The following is a 22,525-nucleotide window of genomic DNA, read 5'->3' as shown; positions in this document are numbered from 1 at the left end:
CCATTAATAATGAAACAGAATCTCATCACATTGAAGACGTAAACAATCTTGTTAGACCTTGTAAATCTGTGTGTATTATTTATTCTTGTTTTCCCATTACTTTCTGCATTGTTTTTAAAGCTATATATATATTTTAATTTTTTTATTTCATTTATTACGAGGAGAGAGTGCTAGCATCACCTTGCATCACCTTATACCACCTGCTCTGATACCTTCTTCCATTTTCTTACTGGGAATGAAAGATGTCAAGTTCCGTGGTCCCTGGGTCCAACCATATGCGGAATCACCACCTCATTTTAATACCCCTGCATGCACTCTCATTGGCCCCCGCACTGATACAGGCCATGAGACCAAACCACAATTTTTTACTGTGTAATTTGAATTTAATAAATATTTACATTTAAGATTTCCAATGGAAAATAAAATATTTTGGCCTCAAACGAGGAGGCAATTTAAAAATTTTAATTACATAATTCTGAGGTGAAGAGTATATGCTGCTGGATAGCAATTTTGCACAGCAATGTGATTTCCTTTCTTACCGACTAAATAGCCCACTCTGGAGTCCACATAAGACTTTGTTTTGATCTCCTTTACTTCCCCTATTATGTATTACATGGTTTGAGCATAAAATAGTGGGCCCAATGGCAAACCTTCCACTTTTTTTTTTTTTTTTTCTGTCCATTTTACATGTAAACAAATAAAGCCTAACCATCAATCTTCCTAGACCATGTGGCAGGACACAGCCTCTCTTAGGATAAAATTAGGCTGATTGTAGAATGTAAAATCTTGAAACATTGCACCTGCTTTGAAAGAAAGGTAGTAGAAACAACTAAATGAGCTCAAACAATTTGTGTGTGTGGGGGGGGGGGGGGGTTGAGGGTGAGAAGTGTCATATTACAATCATATTTACATGAATGATACTGCAATAATTGTCAAAGCTGTGGCCTGAGTCTTCAGAAAGTAATGATGCTGAATCATCCGAGCATGATCTGACAGAGCATCTTGTCTTTCATACATTAAAGAAGCTGAATAGCTGATGCAGCAACCAAGTCCTCCATATGAAGCAGGGCTATTCATATTGGACAAGAGAATAGGACCGACATGATCTTATTCTGCTTTCAACAAAAATGTGTGTGTGCATCCCCATAGAAAAACAAAAGTTTCTCATACACCAAAACTCAGGAAAGAACGAATTTGATTATGTGGAAGCAGTTTGAGTTCATTTGAATCGGTATAAACCACATCACTGCAGACAACAATTTGCGAATTGGCAGAGACTATATCAGCATTTTGAAGAGTGAAACCACGAATGATGGGCAGTGGGAATCCTCTCCTGAGGCGTAAATTGACATAAGGAAAGAACACTGTTTTGAGGAATGTTCGCATCACTGACTGCAAATATTCAAATAACTTTGTAAGCTTCATAGAAGGATTCACACAGAGAGAATGTTACTATATCAAAAGGGAAAGTGTGCTACAAGGGGTTTAGTTGACAGATTTTCCTCTGATGGACATGATCCTGAAAACTGAAAGAGGAATCTACCAGAAGAGAGGGCTACCTTACCGTCTATTCATTCTGGTGAATGCCATTTGTAAGTAAAATAATCTGTTGGTTTAACAGTAGTTTACACCAGTTTTTAATGAACTGTCTGGATTGAACCAATTTCTGGAACATTGAACTGGTGAATTATAGTAGGAAAAATAAAAATATAAATATGACAGAGATGATTCATGTGAATATACTTGTGCCAGGGATCCATCAATATTTAGATTTTTATTTTTCCCACCATGTCTTAAACATACTAATGGGCATGCAGATTGAGGATACTGGCTACCTCTGTGCACACTGTACTGAGAGGTAGGAAGGGATTCGGATTACAATTTGGGCTTTCTACTAGCTACCCCCCCCTCCCCAAGAAAGAAAAATCATAAAATAGATTGGTATTTACTGGTAAAACCTTACAAACAAGGGAATATAATGGATATGTTGCGTATCTTTTGTATGCACATATTCTCCTCTCTTTATTTCCCTTCATCCTTTTTTCCTGTATCTCTTTTTTTTTTTTTTTCAAGAAAAACACTAAGGTGCTGGGGAGGGGCGGTATTAACCAACCATGAGCACATCAAGCATACCTGAATTAGGTACATGTGGAAGTTGCCGATTTTGCTCCATTTCAATGACATGCTGAAATCAACTAACCCAACATAACCTGCAAGAGAATTCCCTGAGATGTCCACCAAACCTGAAGCACTAACTACCTGTTCCAAGAAACAACCAATGTTCATTATGACCCACATAATTATGTACATCCCTTTTTTTCCAAAATTCATAACGTGAAATATTGCAGAAGATGAGAAATACAGTGAAGAACATAAACACACTCCTTGTTTGGTAAGAAGTAATAATGGTACAAAATATTGGGTTCTTGAACATGCATAAGTCAAGGGATGGAAATCGTATATAGTTCTTCTCTTAACAGTCATTAGCTGGAGTTATTCAATTTTAGATAAATCTTCTTTTCCAATGCCAAAAACAAAAAGGCAGACTTGACATGGGAGGTAGGGGCAATTAAAAGGGGGGGGGGGGGGGAGAACCCTTAGATACTACTTCCTTCCATGAGATCTCACACATTGGGCAACACTCCTGTAGAACCTTGGTTCAGTGGTTTGGAAACCTTAGATACTATTTCCTTCTCTGAATGCCTAGGATCTCCCATATTGGAAACTGTTGTATTCTGGAAGCACCAAGATGCTGTTAGTTTGTCTGTTGACTAGCACCTAAAACTCCGTTCAAAGCACTGAAAATCATTATTCTCTCTATTAGAGTCTTATAAATGACTAAAATGAAAAACAAAAAAGTCTTATAAATGATTTCAAATTAAATAAATTAAGATTTGCCAAATTTTGTGACATGGGGAAGTGTAAGAAGTATGAAGAATAAGAAAGCTAGAGCTACCTCAAATGAATACATGAAAGCTCTGTTCTCGGTTCCTGTCAGTCGGCATAATTATTTCACATGCAGGTCAAACAATGACGCATGATAAGGAGATACATACCACCTATTGGACAACTTTTGCCTAATAACAAAAATAAGTTACATTCCCCAACGTCAAGGATAGAATGAGGTCATACTCAACTTCAGCCTATAATAGAAAAGAAACAGGGAAAAAATGCAAAAGAATCAGAAATGCTGCAAAAATATCTACTCCTGTTAAGCTTACCAGCGAGATGCAAGCAACTGGTATGGTTTCGTTGTTACTCACAACATCAATTATCATGTCTGGATAAACAGTAGAATCAATATTATCGGATGAAATCTTTATGACTGGAGGAGAAGAGAAAGAAACATTCAGTATCATGTCATTGTTTGGGTACATCTTGTACAGTTGCGGAACAATATATTTCCAACTAGCCGTGTTCAAAAGGGACTGATTTGGTACTTTGTCCACAATCCAGTGCATCATTTCTGCCTGTTCACCAAGAAGATTATTAGTCCAAGATTCCAACTGCAATCTGTCTTAGATATAGAGGTTGACAAGTTCAAGTCATAGACCGGATAACCTAAATCTTAATTGATGCACAAGTAACACTCCTTCACAGTATATTAGTAATTAAGTACTACATACTTGCTAAGCAAATATTGGCTGTATACACCCAACAAAATTAATCATAAACTAACTTCATGACTCCAAAAGTACTCAATAAACTAGTAACTATACTCCAGCAAGTACAAAGGAACAGTTTGATTTGTAAACTTAAAAACTCACATTATAGTATACGTTGGATGCAGAGTTAAATACATCTTCATCCAAGGAAATCTCAAGCATTTTAGTTGGAAATTTGCACAAGGCTGGAGGTTGTGAATTCATAAAGTAGTTTCCAGGACTGACAACCTTATCTGCTGCAGAGAATAGCCCATCAATCTCAAACCCAATAGAAGAATTACTAAATGCAGGCTCATTAACAAAAGTGACATTTAAGGCAGCAATTTCATCCACATGGATTTCTTTTGGAAGTGCTTTTAATAAGGAATCAAGCTTTGTAATCCCTTCTTTAATCTTCTTAGTAATAGCATTTTCCACTGAGGACCTTATTTGTTCTTCAAAAGCATCCACAAACCTGGGAAAAAGAAAAGAGAATCAACAAGAAAAAAGAAAATACCTCAGAACATCATCAAATTTCTAAACAAGAAATACAAAAAGTGATGGCAGAAAATGTAATCAACATTTAGGCAAGAATTACACTGGACGGTAATAAGAAAGTAAACAACTTCTGATATCAAATTGCTAATTAGCAAGAACATAGGAAAAACCATTTGACAAATTAAATTAACCTATCAATCACAAACCTTGATGAAAAGTTATTCACCTAAGAAAATAACCCCAGATAATACATAAACTCCAAACCAAACTCAAGATAGAAATTTCATATCTGATCTCCAAGAAGAACTACCAGTTCAAAGGAAATAACCTAAAGTAAGATCAGCCCAAATAGGAGATCAACACCAGCTTGTCAGGGTTTTGTGACCTGATCGACCTTGGCCAGATCTCCCAACCCAGACCTTGCAAGGCCGGGTTTGAAGAGCAGCCTACGAGGATCACTTGACCAGTTTTTCAGCTCCACCTGGGCAGCCAATAGCCAATCGCTGGTTTTCTCCTAAATCTGGTCATAAATCCTAGTTTCTCCTATCTGTGGCATCTGTGATCGTGATTGGCTTCGTTCCTCCTAGGTGAGTTTCAACCCAAAATTGGAGGAAAGATTGGGGGTATTATTGGTCACTGTCATACATAATTTCAGGAACATCTGAGCTACGGTTTGTGAGATCTCATATTTTCTCTATTTCAGCCTATTTGTCAATTCTGAGTAATTTCCAATGGATATCAGATCTGAAACTTTAATCTATGTTTGGTTGGAGTTTGTTTATTATATGGGATTATTTACCTAGGTGAATAAACTTACAACAGGTTTGGAAACCAATCACAAGTTCACAACCCAGAGAACCAAACAGATTTAGGATTTTGAAGAGCTTGATAGGGAGATATCTTGTGGCCAGCAGACCAGTCCTCCAAAGGCCTCCAAAATCTGGTTGAGTGCCCCTTTGGGGGTGTGAAACAAAACCCTAAAAGGGCATAGTGATTGGATAACAGATCTCTGAGATGTGATTTTCGGACCAAAGGGTGAAAACCCTATGACAACTTGGCTTGATCCCTGAATTTTGGCCTGCTCTTGATCTTCAACAAAGCCAGTCTTCAAGGCTTTAATCTATCTCAAAATATCACTCCACACACACCCACAATTTGTCCAAACAAAGAAAAGAAAAGAGAACATAGATAGGATAGATGTGGGTGGGGTGGACTCTCTCAGTCCTAGGTCTCTCACCCACATCAATCTCGGCTATTGAAACAATTCTTTCTCAGTATCAAGGGAGCAAGAAAAGATGCAAATTCGTTCATTAATCAATAGTGATTTGTATTACAACAGCACCTCTTTCTATAGTAGAGGCAAAGGACTTAATACATGGTAAGAAATTAAAAAAGGAAACAAGCTAAAATTAGAAACCTATTGACTTAAACACAAAACTACTAAAAACCAATAACTTGTTCACTAAAACAATAATAAAGGACAACAATAGACTCTTCTAGAAGGCTAAATTGATACTCAAAACTGTAGTTGACCAGTCAAAACACAAGAAGACAAATTACAGCAACAAAGAGAGATTGCAGGAGAGAAAAAAAGCTTTTATGCTGGCTGTTCCTTGGCTGGATCAACGGCTGTATGGAAAGGCTTTTAGAAGGCACCAAATAAAGACAAAATAGTGCAGGAAAATTAGGACAACTGAGCTGGTTCGATGGCCTGCTATAGAGAACCAAGTCTAGTCAAAACTGGGCCAGCTTGGGCTGGCTCGATCAGAAAAAGATGTGCTGCTTGCTGTCCCCTTCTCCTCCTTTGATAGTGTGACCCATACATGGGATCAGCATGGGAATCTACATCAAACCTTTTACCAATCCTCCAATCACCTTAAGGGGAAAAAAAAAAAAAGGAATAGCTTGTTGGATAATCTCTAGAAGCATCATTTGGGTGCCACAGCTGTTTTGTAAAAAAAATATCTAGCACTAAGCTAACTGTAATGTTTTCTTTCATCAGATAGTTCTAACTATTCAACACAAGCTATCTCCTTAAATTCCCTTTCCAGGCCTACTTCAGACCATGCAACTACTTTTTTCTTCTGTGACTTCATGTGCAACTCTCTGTTAGCCTATAAGATATGTGATTAAAGCACCCTGTATTCTATATGAATTGGTTGCAGATCAGAGGAGAGGCATTGATGTGGAGGTCGAGAACCTCAGTGCTGGACCTACTGGAGCAATTTTCAGGCTAAAATTGAAGGCACTGAAAGTAAAGCTAAAGGAGTGGAATAGAAAATAATTCAGAAAACATATATTAAAAAATGCTATTCTATTATCAGAAATAGCTCTACTTGAAGGAAAGAGGAGAAAATGGGCTGAACAATGAAGAAAGGGACTGCAAGACATATTTACTAAAGTATATATGGAGAGTGTGTTGCTAACGGAGGAAATCCTGAATGCACTGACTGAAGATAAGTGAAAGTTTTGGGACTCTTTTGGAAAAAATAACAAATTCAGGGAATAAATGAAGAATAAGATTGGAAGAGGCTTCAACTTATAGAAAGGGGGCTTACTTGTAAATAACAGGAAGTTTGCTTTTAATAGAAAATAAAGAAGAATCGTCTTCTTCCCTCTCACAATATTCAACCAGCAAAGGCAGAAAACCAGTACCTGCTCCAAGTGAGGAATCCAATGCATACAGACCTCAATCAAGTCAAAATTTCAGGGACACCTTGCGAGGAAGAAGAGGGATCAAGGAAGATCAATCCAACTTTGTGGGGCTGATAGTAGCATCAGGAACAAACAGGGTAGAAGAAGAAAGAAGAATCGGAAGAAGGTAAGATGAAAGAGAGAAGATCAGAGGTGGAGGATGAGAGATGCGCACCACAGCTCTTGGCAGCAGCGTTAAACAAAAGCTTCACTCAATTTCCAAATCCATCCAAATCGTTGGGTTACAAGGTGCTTTATAGAATCAAGTAAGAAGTCCTAATCCTATCCTAAACTGAAAACAAATTTGAATGCAACTAAGACTCTAACTCCTACTTCCTATTATTACAAATATAACAAGATAAAGATAAAAAAAAAAAAAAAAAAAAAGAAGGAATAATTATCCCGACCTAATCCAACGTCTACCTGGATTGAACTAATGCAAGATATTACAAATATCCTGATTTATTGAAAGGAGACCACTATTAGTGTAAAATTTCACCTTTTTTTTGGCATATTGAATCTTAAGCAGTACATGAGGCACTCATTATCATTCTCCTCAAAATTTATCTTTTTATCATTTCTCTCCTTGTCTATCAATCTTAACTACGCCTTATCCCAGGCTCCTAGCTACCTGGAATATGCTACATAAGCAAAATTCTGTTCCACCCTGTCTAAAATATCATAAGTTAGGTCGTAAGAAATTTATATATATATGCTATTATTACGTGTATAATACCTGTTTGCAAGTATTTTGCGGACCATTCACCATAATTTTAGATTTTTCAAAAGAACAGGCAATAGGATCATTCAATTGGGTAAGTTTTGGCCCGACACACACATTTCATAAGATCGAACAAATTTGGGGACCACAAACCCCTCAATGTGTACCACATGTAATGCAAAGTTATCCAGGACACCTTACCCTCCCATTTGGACGAGAATTTTCCCCTTGTTAAAATTTGTTTCATGATTTACTAGTCACAACAGTCAATAGACATGAAAAACCATCATTTAGTTGCCACTGTAATGAAACATCAAGCAGTGTTCTTTCCAATTAAAGGGGAAAAAAAGGTAAAAGGAAATCAAACAATATAAAGCACCATCTGTGGATAAAATCACATTCCAAATGAGCATTCTTTACCCTTGATAAAGCCAAGAAGCTCCACCATCCAAGGTGATAGAGATATCTTTCATATAAAAGCCACATTCCATATTGGACAGCTCCAGAGTTCCTTGCAGATTTTCCAGGCCTAGAGTAAGCCCCACTTCTATGCCTTCAACCTTACCTAGAAGCATGACTCATCAATTCTCTTCATTGAAATATTACTGAAAATAAGCACAGCACTCAATAGGAAGAAAGATAAAAGCAAGCTTTAAAAAATGATTGCCAGCATCCACTATTACATGCCCATCAACCAAAAGAAATTCCATACTGCTTACTACATCAAATTAGAAAAGCAGTACACATCAAGGTATTAACTTTAGATACTTCTTGTTTAAACTTCAACAACAGTAATAGAGGACAACAAAATAAACCAAAATCTTTCAAGTTTCAACTAATATTCTGGCAAACTGGACCCCACCATGTCAAGCATACTGGCTATGCTGCCGTCTAAATGTATAAAACATGGATTTACTAGGAAAGCTCAAGCGCCTTCAATCAAATTTGAAGGTGCTAGAGAATATCAACTTTCAACGCAAACAATGATTTGAGATAAGGACATTTTAGCCAATTACCATGCAATGGTCTAAGTTGTCAATTAAAATTTTTTCCATTTCGAAGGAATTACTAGCATTGCAATCACTTATGGCTTGATCAGGGAATCTACAAAGCCCTCAATCTGTATTTACAAGTCCATAAAAAGAAGGTACTAAAATATTTGGTTCAATCTTTTGGAATGGTTCCAAATATTCAGAAATATTCAGAACTCATTGTAGGCTTGAATCATTTGATGATGGACAATCCAGTATCTGGGATCACTGACATTAAGGGCAAATGAGGCTTTACCTAGTTCAACAGGTTTCGTTCGACTGCAAACACATATTTTCGGGAAAATAGAGAAACAACTAAGAAAAGTTGATATCGGAAGACTGTCAATGCCTTGATAGGTAAAATGTTACTTTTAATCATTTAACTCTCTATAAATACTGAGCAATAACAGGCACCTCTCTCTCTTTTTTTTCAAATGAAGTGGTTGCTACAATTTTTTCATTACTCGGAATTCTTCCATCACAGTTGTCCTTGGAAGGTGACTGCTTTTAGTGAAGTATCTTGAGCATCAAGCCAACATCAATATTGGGAGGTCAAGACATCGCAAGGTGCTTGCGGTTCTAGCTCCTAAGAATTCTACTGCTAACCCAAGGCTTTGAACCCCCCCCCCCTTTTATTTGTTTATATTCAGCAAAAAGCCATCTTTTAAGGTTTAATTGGAGAATATTTTGCTCCATATCTGACATGACATGGGAGCATATTTAGTATTGTCTCTAGAGAGATCTTAACAAGGATGGACCAAAAATGGAAAGGGTTTTTTTATTTTTTTTTATTTTATTTTTTTATAAATAACCATAAGTGTGAATATATTCTTGAAATTCTGCCAACATCTACAAGAAGTCAAGTTGGAAAGAAACACATTAAAAATAGGAATAAGTTCATGGAGTATAACATCTAGAAATCTACTTTATTGACAGTTCCAGTGGTGGCATACCTGAACGGAGGCATGACCATTATCTGAAATAGTAACAGGAACAAGCCAGGTGCTGTAGGAATAAAACCAATTCATAGTCAAATTCGCGGTGGCACCAGAAGCAACAATTGTGATACCAGTATCACCAGGCTTGACATCCGAATTAGGAACATCCACCTTATAAATTGTGATATTAGATAGACCAAAATGAACACCCCCCAAGAACGGAATTTTCACAAACTCCTCGATTTGGGGCAACTTGAGAGGCGTTAGAGAAGAAATCGCCTTCTCTATTAGTATATCCTTGGCAAAATCAAGACCCTTTTCAGTGATGATCGTAGAAATCGAACCCTCTTGGGTACTTGCAGGAACCACCAAGAAGAAGGGCATAAGAAGGAAGAAGAAGAAGAAAGCAGATGCCATGGAAAACCTCAAGAGAGAAACATAAAAATATACCCAGAGAAGATTGGTCGGTATCAAACTCAGGAAGATACCCTTGATGAGGAAAGCCTCAGATTCGGTTGAAATTTGGAAACAAGAGAAGTACCATTCAAATCAGATCATCAAATTGGTTAGTTATCATCGGGTTTGCAGATTTGAGAAGAAAAAGGCAGCTGACTATGCTTGCAAGGCAATGATAGCATAGGCAATGATTCCAATGGTGGTTTGACTGGTTTCCTTGGATTTTAGTTCATAATAATAATAGTTTGATTAATTGAATTGGAATTAGATTTTTCCACCAAACCCAAAAAAAAAAAAAAAAAAAAAAAAGGATTTACCAAAGGAACACGTCACTAGAATGTAGACTGGAGAGAGAGAGAGAGAGAGAGAGAGAGAGAGAGAGGGATATTCAATGGTGATTCTCGCATAACCGGAAAGTCTAAAACGGTGACGTGAGACGACTCAGGCCCAGACCGAAAGCGCGATAGACGAGCCAGCCAAACAGGGGTTTCAAAACACTCAAAAACTTAAAATCGACCGAAAACTCCGGATCGAACTGAACCGATCTTTATCGGATTGGTTTTAGACTGATATATGCTGGGACGAGATGAAAACCAGAACACAGTGAATCAACCGATATCTGGATCAAAAATCAAATCAAATGAAACCAGGATCCCGCATGTGCGAGATATAGAACGAGAACTATGCAGTCTTACGGTCTTACCCCTAAAATGTCGAGAGATTATTTCGACCGCTTGACCACTAGATCGTTACGTTTCTACCAAGCATGCCACTTAATGCTTCCATTGCTATACACTTATTCTTGTTCATTATTCAAGATTAATTGGATTTTTAATATTAGTTATCTACTTCTTACAATTTATTTCTCTTTGTTATGAGCACATCAAACCAATTTCCTTATAATTGTTTACTTATTCGTCTCATGGTAGATAATTTAATGTATTTTTACTAAATATTTCTTCATTACAATGCAAGATTTTCATTGTGATTCAAGGTAAAAAATAAATCGATCTAAACCTATATTAACTTGATATTACGATTTAGTCTCACTCATTCTTAGACGGAAACCAAATGGAAGCGACCATTTTAACACCCTTGAAGTTTTACCATTTACTTTATAAACAAGGGTATTCTAGGTATTTAATTTCTTTCCTTTCAATGCTCATGCTGCCACACCATCGGACGACTGTCAAGCAAGGATTCAGTTATCGGTATCAGATCGGACCAGTCACTTTTACCCTTACATTATTTTTTCTTACTGGTTTTATTAATAATTGATCCGATTCGATCAGGTATTAATATCGGTCTTGAACTTTTGATTAATACCGATCCGATACCGATACCTAGAGCCATGCTACCAAGTGTTTTGTCAGACAACAAGGGGTGAAAAGAACATGGTAGTTGGAAAAGGAGAGTAAAAACCGAATAAACGACCCTCGTTTTATGGTCACGGTGGATCTCTCTGCTGAAGGCTGCGGAAATGGCGATGCAGACTGGGGTTTCAACTTCTAAAGTTCTCGTTCTCGTTGGAGCAGGTCAGAAGCTTCTCTCTCTACCTTTGGTTACTTCTTTCTTCGTTGTTTTTCATTGATCGCAGCTAATTATTGGAACTTGATTTGGTCTCGATTTCCTTCATTGATTGTTCTTCTATGCTGGACTAATCTCACACTTTGCTTTGAATTTTATCTGGAGTTCGTTGAGAGCGGTGGAAGAGTTTCTAGTAAACTATAAATGAACTTATGAGCAAAAGTTTCGAAAAATTCCCTTTTTTTCATCCTTCGGATTGAATGTTAATTATCAAGAAACTAAGAGAAATTGTCTTAAATACGAGAATTGGATTATAATAAATAATTATTGACTGGATTTTGACACCACAATTCAATTTGACGTAGTATTATCCTGCCCTCAAGCATCCTAATGATGGCCTGTGATTGGATACACCTACCTAAAATTTTGGTCTTTCCGTTCAAGGTTGCCGTTACTTTGATTTGATACGCACAGTAACTGTATTGACATGTCAGTGCAGCATAATCTGTTTTCTGGCAGACTTGTGTTCATTTTGTATTACACGTTAAATATCACGCAGGACTAAACCCCCAAAGAAAAGAGCTACAATGGAACGGATTGATTTGTGTATAGTTGAAAGACAAGTTTAATTACTAGGGGATACTTTCAATGTTCAAAGTAGGGGCAACATTCTGAATGGAGATCAAGTACATGATTAGGGCCTGAGATTTGAATCAACTCCAATAAGTGAGATCCATAATCTCTATTTTTCTAGTAAAGTTTGTGCATGTGATACATGTTTTTCATAAGGAATGGATCCCAACAGAAAGGTATCCCCAGGATTAGGGTCTGAGAGAATTTGAATGGAGATAGACCAAAAGTGTAATTAGTAAAAGGATCTAATAGAAAACGATTGACAGGCATAAGCTGTAAATTGTAATAGGATGGGGTTTAACCCCGAGGTGGTTGCTCAATTGGCAAAGACCAACACCTCACAATTAAGAGGTCATGACTTCAAATCTCCTTGGGTCCTACCTATCAGAAAAAACAAAAGAAAAATGAAAAAAAGCAGGGCTTAGAATACTCATTTGAAGAAAAATGGATGGGAAAGTTGGAAAGTATATGGCATCTACGTATTGTGGTTGATTGGTTGAGAAATGGAAGTAAAATTGAGAGAAAATAAAAGGTCTAAAGGGTATATGGTTTAGGCATAATCTGAATGCGCTTACGAAGATTTATCGACTTGATGCAAAATATTTGATGGATCTCAGGCTGGGGCTGTGAGGTATGGAGAATTCAGCAGAAAATGAAAATGAATAGAGAATAAAAGAAATAAAGAATACATGATCAATCGGCAGGTGTAGTGTGTTGATATACTTTGTTGTGGCTTTTACTTAACAACTCGAGCTTTTAGGATAAGTGATTGTAACATGTTATCAGAGCCAAGAGGTTGGGTGTTTGACCCCTAATAAGTGTGAGGGTTTTGTGTTATTGTTGCGCCCTTCAAGTTGTGGCCTCCTATGTGCCACTTGATGGTGTCATGTGTAGACCCTTGTTTATGTGTGTAGGCCTGCACATGCGGAGTGTTTTGTGTTGATTTATATCATTTTGGCCCGTACTTAATAGCTCGAGCTTTTAAGATAAGCTGTTGTAATAGCAAGAATTAGTATCAGAAGACTTTAGGAATCATCACCCAAGTTATTACCACAGTCTATAACCTAAGAGAGTTGACTCAACTATGAAAAATAAACTCTGACGTATTAAAACTAAAATAAGACAAACCCAAGTAGAAGTGTGAAATTAATCTGAAGTCAAGCTAACTAGAAAAACTAATAAATAAGATATTACACAGGAAAGTATATTACACATGTCACAAACAAATGTACACATCCATACCCTCTTTTGCACTCCCATTGTCTGAATTTTAATATATATTTATTTTCACAGTTAGTAGGAAAGAATTTCTTGACTCGTTTTCTAAGGAAAATAAATAATTAGTCACGATCCTTGCATTAATAATATACCTTCCAAATTTGTATTGTTGCCTTTAGGAATACATGCCAACGACTTTCTACTTGCATTATTGTTTATTTTCTGACTTTTTGTTTCTTTTCCTTCGTGTTCTCTATGATATGTTTTTCTCTTTTCTCTGTTAACTTTTCAAAACAAAGGTTGCTTTTGTAGCTTCAGTTGTTGTAATTGGTAAGATGAAATGGCACATCCCCACACCTTTGCTTTCTTATTATTCACATACATTGCTCTTTGAGAGCTGCTGTTGGCTAACTTCAGTTCTCTTGTTCTGTTATTTAGGGTTGACTGGTTCTGTGATTTTGAGGAGCGGTCGGTTGTCTGATGTAATTTTACAACTTCAGGTAATTGATTCATTTCTGTCAATATTGGAAGAGTCTCAACCATGGCAGGGAAAAACTACTGTTTGGATACTTTTATCTATCCTCTGAAAAACATTAACTTTACATTGAAAAAAAAAAAAGGATAATGGGAAATACTTAAATTATTTTCACATTCCCTTCTCAATCTGCTATGCTTCCATTAGGATAATATTACATAATCATATTGTTAAGGTTGTATTTATTTTGTTTAGTATAACTGCAGGGGGTATTTTGGGTCTTCAGTAGTCTAGTTAAGGGCTTATTTATAATAGTTGTTATATCAAGGGTATCATTGTCCCTGGTATTGTTTTCATTCATATAAATACATTCTGTATCCCACGGTTGGTGCATGTAGCCCACAGTTGGTGCATCCTGTCCAACTGTGAGCAACTATTCTCACTCTCCTAGCTTGCGGCACTTCCTCTCCCTCTCTCTCTCTCTCTCTCTCTCTTCTACATTGTTAGCACTGATTCCTGTATTTGATGTTTTTTTCACGGATCATGAGGCAGAATAAGGATTGTTGCCTATGTGGAGGACTTGTTCAGGATTGATGGATTTTTACCAGTACTATCTGCTATTAATTAGAAATATAATAAAACATTATCGTCTTCTTCACTAAGACAAATTATTTTTTTTGGGGGGGGGGGTGGTGGGTGTGGGGGGCGTTATGGATTTTCTTTCTTTTAATGTGTTTTCTATGAGTTAATTGTTTTGGTGTGACCATGGCTTGATAAGCGGTGAAAATTCTTATGTCTTTTCTTCTTTTTTGGGTGCTCTAAGATTCTTAACAGATTTGGCTGACTACTATCTTGTTCTACGTGGACGTATCTGTTTATCCTAATGAGTGGAGTGTTATCTCTTTCTCAGGAATTAATTAAGGGTGTGAATGAAGTAGAGATTTCACCTAACCGGTACGATTCTGCTCTTCTTGCAGCTCAGGTATTAATTAGATTCTTTATCCTTTGGGATCCAAACTCCCCCCCCCCATCCTTTGGAACTTTTACTTTGAATCTACAACAGCCCATGGCATCTAATATGCCATTTTTCCAATTTCATCGTTGCAATGCTTGCTCTATGATTTATATAGTTGATGATCCAAGTTTCTATAACAACCAATAATTGATTATCATCAGTCTCCTGGTTGAAGCAGAGTTTTCCATGTTGCAATAATGTCAGTGGTGTCATGATGTAGCTTTTATGATTTCTGAATCTCTTGCAGTATGAACATAGACATGCATCCTTGGAGTTTTCATAAGGAAAACAATGAGAAAGTAAGATATAGTAGTGGCCAACTGTGGTTGTCAATGTTTTGGTGAAGGTCATTACTATGTGAGATGGAACATTGATTTTAGGAGCTATTCTAGGGATAAGAGCTTATCTTAAATGTTTCATTGGGAGGGAATGCTAGCTATAACTTAATGGGAGAATGTTTGTCATCTGTCTTCTGTTTATTGTATTTTTGTAATATTGCTGTACTCTGAGGTGTATCTTATCTATATTCATTCAAATGCTAGATCTTGCATAGACAGCATGGTATCAGATCATATAAGGATCCCAGGGAGCTTCACTTGCTGGTTTTAGGGCTTTATTTATATATATATATATATATATATTTTTTTTTTTTTGGGGTGGTGGTGGGGGGGTCTGGGATCTTCACTTGCTGGTTTTAGGGCTTTATTTATTTATTTATTTATTTTTTGGGGGGGGGGATTAGTGTTGCACAGATTCAAATGGGAATTTCTAAAAAAAGTTCTCTTAAGTTTGGTAATAAATGAGAAAAATTACAAATCTAATATTCAAACTGTGATGGGAGCCATCTAAGATCTAGATTTTTTGGTTTTTTTTGTTTCCAATATACTAAATCAACCGCTGTTTTGGAGAGTTTTATGGTAATTGGGTCAGTTTGAGTAATCATTGCTTGGTTTTTAGAGCATATTTTCTTCCACTCAGTTATGCCTCTTCCATATTGTTGCTTTGCTGCTGCTAGTTATTGTGGATTGTTGAGAATATTGCATGTGAGGCTTGTTGCTATGGGTATCTGCTGATTCTGACTTCGAGATCTGACCTTAACCAATCTCAGTGACATTTTGGTGTCTGAAGTTCCTGTTCGTGGTAATTGCAGTTAACTCTACTTATAATGACCTGGCCCATTCTTCAGAAGTGGCCCAATGTTACTTTTTTCTTTCTGTCCCCGAAGACTACTGATGCAAACTGGGATGCAGTTGTGCATACATATCTCAATTATCGTGAGCAGTGCATCTCACATTTGAGGCAAGGATAAAGGCCGCTACCTATTTTTCTGAGTCAATGAGCTATTTGAGGAGTAAGTTCATTATTAAGATCTTCAGTTCCCTTGTGATGAATCTAAGGCGGTGAGGAAGATGTTGCCAGGAACTACATATCTTATTCTTAGTTGCTTACAGAATTGGATCCTTGGCATGACCAGATATGGTATTAGGTTTTGTGGAGGACCCAGTCCTATCACTGAATTAAAGTATGAAGAGCAGTAGAAGTGATATGGGGTATCCTTTCTCCCATGCAAGGTCTGATTTGGCCTCTATGCCTCAGGTAGAAGTGGTGGAGGTGGTAGGAGAAGGAAAGAGGACATACCTAGCTTCAAAACTCATGAAGAGTGTAGGGACATTAGAGCAGCCTAGGCTCAGATTTGGAGCAAGGTTCAAGAAGTCGTTTCATTTCGGTGTTTCAAAAACACCGAAATACCGAAATTCCGTCGAAATGTTGTCCTTTTTCCCATGTGTTTTTCTGGCTGGGGGGCTAATGGCTGAAGTGGCCGAAATTAGCAAAATGAGCGAAACGAAATGACTGAGATGGCCGAAATTTCGATGGAATAGTGCATTTTTGGGGCTGAAGTGTGACCGAGTTGACCAAAATTATGTACTTTTATATTTCGTATGCCATTTCGTCTAAGTAAAAAAAAATATATATATATATATATATACCGAAATATCTGAGATTTCGGCGAGTTTTCGAACCTTGGTTTGGAGGAGCTCAAGTCTGCACAATTGCAAGGGACTTACAGACAAAGAAGAAACTCTCTTTAGGGATTCTTAGTGGGGACTAAAGATGGATCAAAAGCATCTACGGGACCTCTTATCTATAGCCTAGGATGTTCCCCACATCCAAGGCAGCAAGGATTTAAGTATCGGTATCGGGTATCGTATTAGAAGGGTAATTGTAAGAGATGTATCGTATTTTATCAGAGGTATGCAAGATACTCCAAAGATACACATAAAAATGGTCAAGAAACACATTGAAACGCAATGGATGCATGCAAAATACAGCTTTAAAGCATAAAACACTATAAATAAGCAATATGTAAAATGTATATCATGTATAAAAAGGAGAACAAAGTACGACGAGCATATTGTATTCAATTTATTATATGTATAAATTATGAGGTGTTTTATATCTATTAATAGTCTAATACCATAGAGAATTGCAAACTAGTTCAAACTCAGAGTTGGAAGTGATCTCAGGTAAAGGTGCAACCAAGATGAGGAAACCTAACATACGTGCAATACAAAAAATACAAAATGAACCAATGTATCCATAATGTGAGTATCAAGTGTATCGATTAGTATAGATCCATATTGACCCATATCAAGTTGTATCAATCAATACAGTGTTTGAAAAAAGTAACAAGTATTGTCGGATAAGTATTGTATCAGCAAAGTTTGAAGTATTGGTATCAGGTATCGTATCAGATCATATCGGAGAGACGCAAGATACACTAGAATGCTAGATACATATAGAAATGGTCAAGAAACATATGGAAATGCTTAGTGATATATGCAAAATACAGTTTTGAAGCGTAAAACACCATAAATAAGTAATATATGCAAAATACAGTTTTGCCATAGGACAATTTTCTATACCATAAAAGTAGAAAACTAATGCTTACCAAATTTAAATTAAAACACATACCAGGTACACTTTGTTTTCTTTCTTATTTCTTAGTTATTTACACATGAAATAGGCGAAGGGAATTACTTTTTCTCATCTTGTTGATATGTTGACCAAATGATGAAGAGTTGGATTTCTTGGGTAATAGTTTCATCCATGTTGCCTATAAATGTAGACATACTAGGATTGTTGTGGTTAAAAGGGCTGCCCTCCAGATTCTGTTGAATTGCATTCATAACCTTGAGGTTGAGAGTTTGGTTCATGCTTTCATACCTCCCGCTTTCCCCTTGGTACTAACAGAAAGAAACATATCTGTATCTGTGATTAGTCTTTGGTGTGTGTTGATATTTCTTTTCGTTTTCTCTATTTTATATCCTGTGATTGGAGAGGTTATTGTTGTCAATTTTCCATAGCCTTGCCTGTTCATTTCTGTAATAGGTGAAGGTTCAAGTAAAATTTTAAGTTACCCTTCATGAATTTATCTTTCTTCTTTTACGTGATGTATTTTTTCTGTTACTATCAGATTCGACAGTTGGCTCAGGAGATCAAGGAATTGACATTGTCCAATCCTGTGACCATTTTTAATGGAAATACTGATTCCAGTGGTACTGGTATGTATGATGATTATTTTATACATTTCATTGCCTGCTAGCAGTAGTACAGCAAACTCCTGGAATTTTGTGTCCAATCTTCTAGTGAAGACAGGCACCCATAGTGTTTATGCAGTGGGTTGGGACACACCACTATATGGGCTGCACCCAGGGATTACTCATGACATTAATTGGTTTTGATTGGATTAAAGTAGCCATCCAAATTATTGCATTCTTGCTTACCCCCCCTTAAGCAAGTCTGACTGAGTAAAGAAAATAATTGGATTGGACTCTATGATCATCTGATGGTGCAGTTCTGTCAGACATCCTGTAGATGGAATTCGAGGAATGGTGGGTCCCATTTCTTTCAGTGCATAATTTTTAGAGGTGTGCATCTACTAAGCTTCCCTCTAGGTCTGTGCTGCAGAGGTCTGCCCACAGGTGCACTAGATTTGCTCATTACAAAATTCATCTTTCAGTTGGTGTTAGTGAGGATCAGTAGAAGGGTTAGCTCGGGATGGCAACATGGTGGGCTAAAACTGTGGCTCCCCTCCCTAGCCCCTAACTTGTTGTGGCCTCATGAGGGTAGAGCTGGGTTTCATATAAGAAAAAACCCCAGGGCCCCTGCCTGGCCTCAACCTGTCGGATTCTGCCCTAGTTATGTTGTGAAAAGGTAGTCCCATGCATGCTTCACTGGATGGTGCAGTTAGGATTGACCAATATTTAATAAGGTCATGTTTTCCATTGACAAAACCCACTTGGTACCCAATCTGTTTCCGTCCTTATGTTGTGTAGTGTGCATGATTCATGTTGATGTGCATTTTGTGTTTTGCAGTCTTCAATATTCTTAAAGCTTCTATGCAATCTATTAAAAAATTGTTATCAGAACTTTTCATGCCTGTCTTCTTCTCTTCTGCTCAGGGAAATTTGCATCTTACATTATGCCGGCTGCTGCACTTGGGGCAATGGGATATTGCTATATGTGGTGGAAGGCAAGATTCTATTATTGATGATCTTATGGACTTAGAGAGGCTGTTTTTTGGTATTTTAAGGTCCGGATATGAGTGCTACTTCCTTTTCTTCTTTAAATATGTCTATTTTTCCCTTCTTCTCTGCAGGGATTGTCATTTTCTGATGTCATGTTTGTTACAAAACGTAATATGGCCAATGCTGTTGCAAATGTGTCTAAGCAGTTGGAGCAAGTATCTGCAGCTTTAGCTGTATGTCTAGGAAACTGATAGCCCTACCTACTGAAGAACCATCACTCCCTTTTATATGATTTCTTCTTTTATTTTCTTGATCTATGATTTATAGATTTTTTTTTTTCTCTCTTCTCTTATCTTCATCAAACTTTTGATGAAATTTCATTACTAACTTACAGTCAACAAAACGGCATCTGACCCTTAAGCTTGAGAACTTAGACGTAAAGATGGATGAGCAGAAGGAAACATCAAATCTTATCATGAATGAGGTAGATTATATATAAATTTTCTGTTTTGAGATAGAAACTTGTTCACACCAATGTGTTTCTTATGTGCATGTATTTTTATTTTATGTTGATTATGATATTTTAAGGAGCATCTCCAAGTAGCTATACTAGAAAACTCCCAAGAATTTGAGTATCGATGGAGGAATCTTTTGGATTCATTGGAAGCTCTTACAAACATGTTGCTCAATCAAAACAGAAAGAAAGGACAAATATAGACAGGGTCATGGAGGTTTTTTTTTTTTTTAGGGGTGGGGTGGTGTGGTTGGGGGTTGTACTCATGGAGAGGAGTTGGGATGGGACTTGAGAGAGGAATGGGGATCAGAAGATCTTCATTGCAATTTGAAGTCGTATGCTGACAGAAACTTCCATAAAAAGGACATGGATGTATGTCGGTGCCTGACAAGGATATGAGGTGTCTGTTACAGCAATCGTAAAAACTTGACAATGACATGTATATCATAATTGCGTTTTTCCTGTAGTACGCCCCTAGTTGCAGCTATTTTATGTTTTGTTTCTATATATTATATCATACTTCTTCCCTCATCTTATTTTTATTTTCGGAGAACAAAATATATACATGAACTGTCCAGTTAGAATCGATACGCATGCTGGTGTCCGATATATATCAAAATGGCTTGGAAATGGCAAATAGGCGTCCACACATAGATGTGAAATACACATACTATAGAGTATCATACCATGAAAAGGTAATTGGATATACTTCTGTTTTCTCTTACCCTTTGAGAGGTGAAATGTGATTATACACTCATCTCTGATTAGGTTTGCTAGTGTGTGTTTGTGTGCCTTTGGGTGGGGTTGGGGTTGGACCTACGAGTCCTAGTGCATGACTGATTGGATCCTACCTTTGAGATTGAGAGATGAGTATGAATGGAAGGTTTGCACCTTTTCTGTTCTCATGTTATTCAAATTAGGGTTGATTCTAATGCATTTACAACTTGTCTGTTAGGTAAATGAGGTGAAGTCGGATCTTTCTCTTATTGGATTTGATATTGAAACAATCCAGAAAATGGTATCTGGTCTGGTAAGTTAAATACAAAAATTTTGAGCATGCTAAAGGTAAAGTAGGCCAACAAGATGAGTGTCGGACTGATGTTCTAGTTTTTGTTACACTGAGCAGGAAGGAAAGATTGGACTACTTGAAAGCAAACAGGTTATACGTCCGCGAGATTGCAGTCCTTGTGAAGATTTCTCCTTTCAGTTTGCTTCATCCACTGAGAGTTTATTTAGTGATTCATTTCCCTTTTCTGAATATTGTGCAGGATATTACTAATTCTGGTCTCTGGTATCTATGTCAATTTGCTGGAGGAATTAAAGAAGGCCTCGGTGCTAATCCTTTGCAGGTTGGACATTCTATTTGTTTGCAGTTTTATCACTTGTTTCGAAATGGGATTGTTTTCTTCATTATTACTATTTTAAAATCAGAAAGAGCATAGAAATTTCTTCATCCCTTAATCTTATAACCAAGCTATTCCAGGTTAATCAATTGTTAGATAGCATTTTTCTGTTGGTGTTAAAAGTTCCCATAAATTTAATTAGTTGTCAAACTTCTTCATCCCCTATGCATGTTATAGGCAAGCTAATTACTAGAGTCAATAGCTTAATTTCAGCAATAAAATAGACGTTTAGCAACCAAACCAATCAGAATGTTCAAACCATCTTAACTAAGACCATGAATCAAAATCCCTGTACTGGAGAACACACTGGTCACTTGAAAAACTGATACATGTAGAGTCAGATGGTACCATTGATTCTTCTGTGTAGGTGGTGCTATGTTATTTATTGTTTAATGTGGCAGGATGGTAGTGTTAAACCTTCACCAGAACGTGCTCCGTTGACCTTTGAAGAGAAATCATCGCTCAAGGTATGATGAACATAATTTTTTTTTTAATCCACTTTTCTTTTTATTTCTTTCTTCCCCTTAGTGTGGACTCTTTTGTTCCCTAAATCTATATTATGTGCCTCATATTTATTTTTCCAGGGACTACAAGTCATTGTTGATACTCCTGAGGCAGGCAGGGTAAATAAGTCAAAGATTAGTGAAGTAATACAAAATGATTGTGATATCAAGCCTATCAAAAACGTCTCGATGACAAAAACAAGAATCCACAGGGAGTATCTGATTGGGATTTCTTTGGCAAGGGAAATATGAGTTCTGCTTCGTAAATTCATTATATTTGATTGCTTTTGTGAATGAACCTGGCTTCTTCATATTTGATTCTATGGGTTTGCTCTGTATTGGCCAGGGCTCAATGATGCCATGAGGTCAAATTGTCTGACCTTGTTTCTATTTCCTCTCCACAATATGGGGATGAAGTTTATTGATCTCAGGAGTGATGCAAATGCATGTTGAGAATAAGACACTAGCTTTGCTGTGGCCTTCATGGCCTCAATTCTTGTTGTTATTGGTTTTAATGAGCGCTGGTGTGTTATATGTTTTCATCAAACATGTTTTTGTTCTTACAAGATAATCAAACATGTCTAATTCTAAAAAGGTTGGGAGGATCCCTCTCTCCATAGAATAAGAAGTTTGGTCAGGTATTGGATCCGGGGATTCAAGATTTGGAATCGGTTGATTCTGGTCTATTTGAATCGGCAGATCCTTGTATGGATTCTGGGGTTAGGG

The 22,525-nt window shown here is 37.0% G+C and overlaps 2 protein-coding genes across 2 annotated transcripts; one reads left to right on the top strand and one right to left on the bottom strand.

Moving 5' to 3' along the window:
- Window positions 1–747: 747 nt before the first annotated feature.
- On the bottom strand, window positions 748–10,174 carry LOC122058824 (putative BPI/LBP family protein At1g04970). Its single transcript, XM_042621511.1, has 6 exons — window positions 9,542–10,174; window positions 7,978–8,117; window positions 3,768–4,119; window positions 3,222–3,470; window positions 2,134–2,259; window positions 748–1,392 (listed from the first exon to the last, which is right to left on the bottom strand). Exons 1-6 carry the CDS (start codon window positions 9,941–9,943, stop codon window positions 1,165–1,167), a joined length of 1,497 nt encoding a protein of 498 aa, XP_042477445.1. The 5' UTR covers window positions 9,944–10,174; the 3' UTR covers window positions 748–1,164.
- Window positions 10,175–11,362: 1,188 nt separating this feature from the next.
- LOC122059999 lies at window positions 11,363–22,346 on the top strand. Its single transcript, XM_042623119.1, has 12 exons — window positions 11,363–11,517; window positions 13,799–13,860; window positions 14,746–14,817; window positions 18,326–18,413; window positions 19,314–19,384; window positions 19,511–19,612; window positions 19,774–19,863; window positions 20,849–20,923; window positions 21,020–21,052; window positions 21,162–21,242; window positions 21,698–21,763; window positions 21,881–22,346. The coding sequence occupies exons 1-12, from the start codon at window positions 11,463–11,465 to the stop codon at window positions 22,049–22,051; spliced, it is 966 nt and encodes a 321-aa protein (XP_042479053.1). The 5' UTR covers window positions 11,363–11,462; the 3' UTR covers window positions 22,052–22,346.
- Window positions 22,347–22,525: the final 179 nt, after the last annotated feature.

This window comes from Macadamia integrifolia, chromosome 13 (genome assembly GCF_013358625.1).
Source record: "Macadamia integrifolia cultivar HAES 741 chromosome 13, SCU_Mint_v3, whole genome shotgun sequence".
NCBI lineage: Eukaryota > Viridiplantae > Streptophyta > Magnoliopsida > Proteales > Proteaceae > Macadamia > Macadamia integrifolia.
Note: the sequence above shows the minus strand (reverse complement) of the source record. Positions and strands in the feature narration are given on the sequence as shown.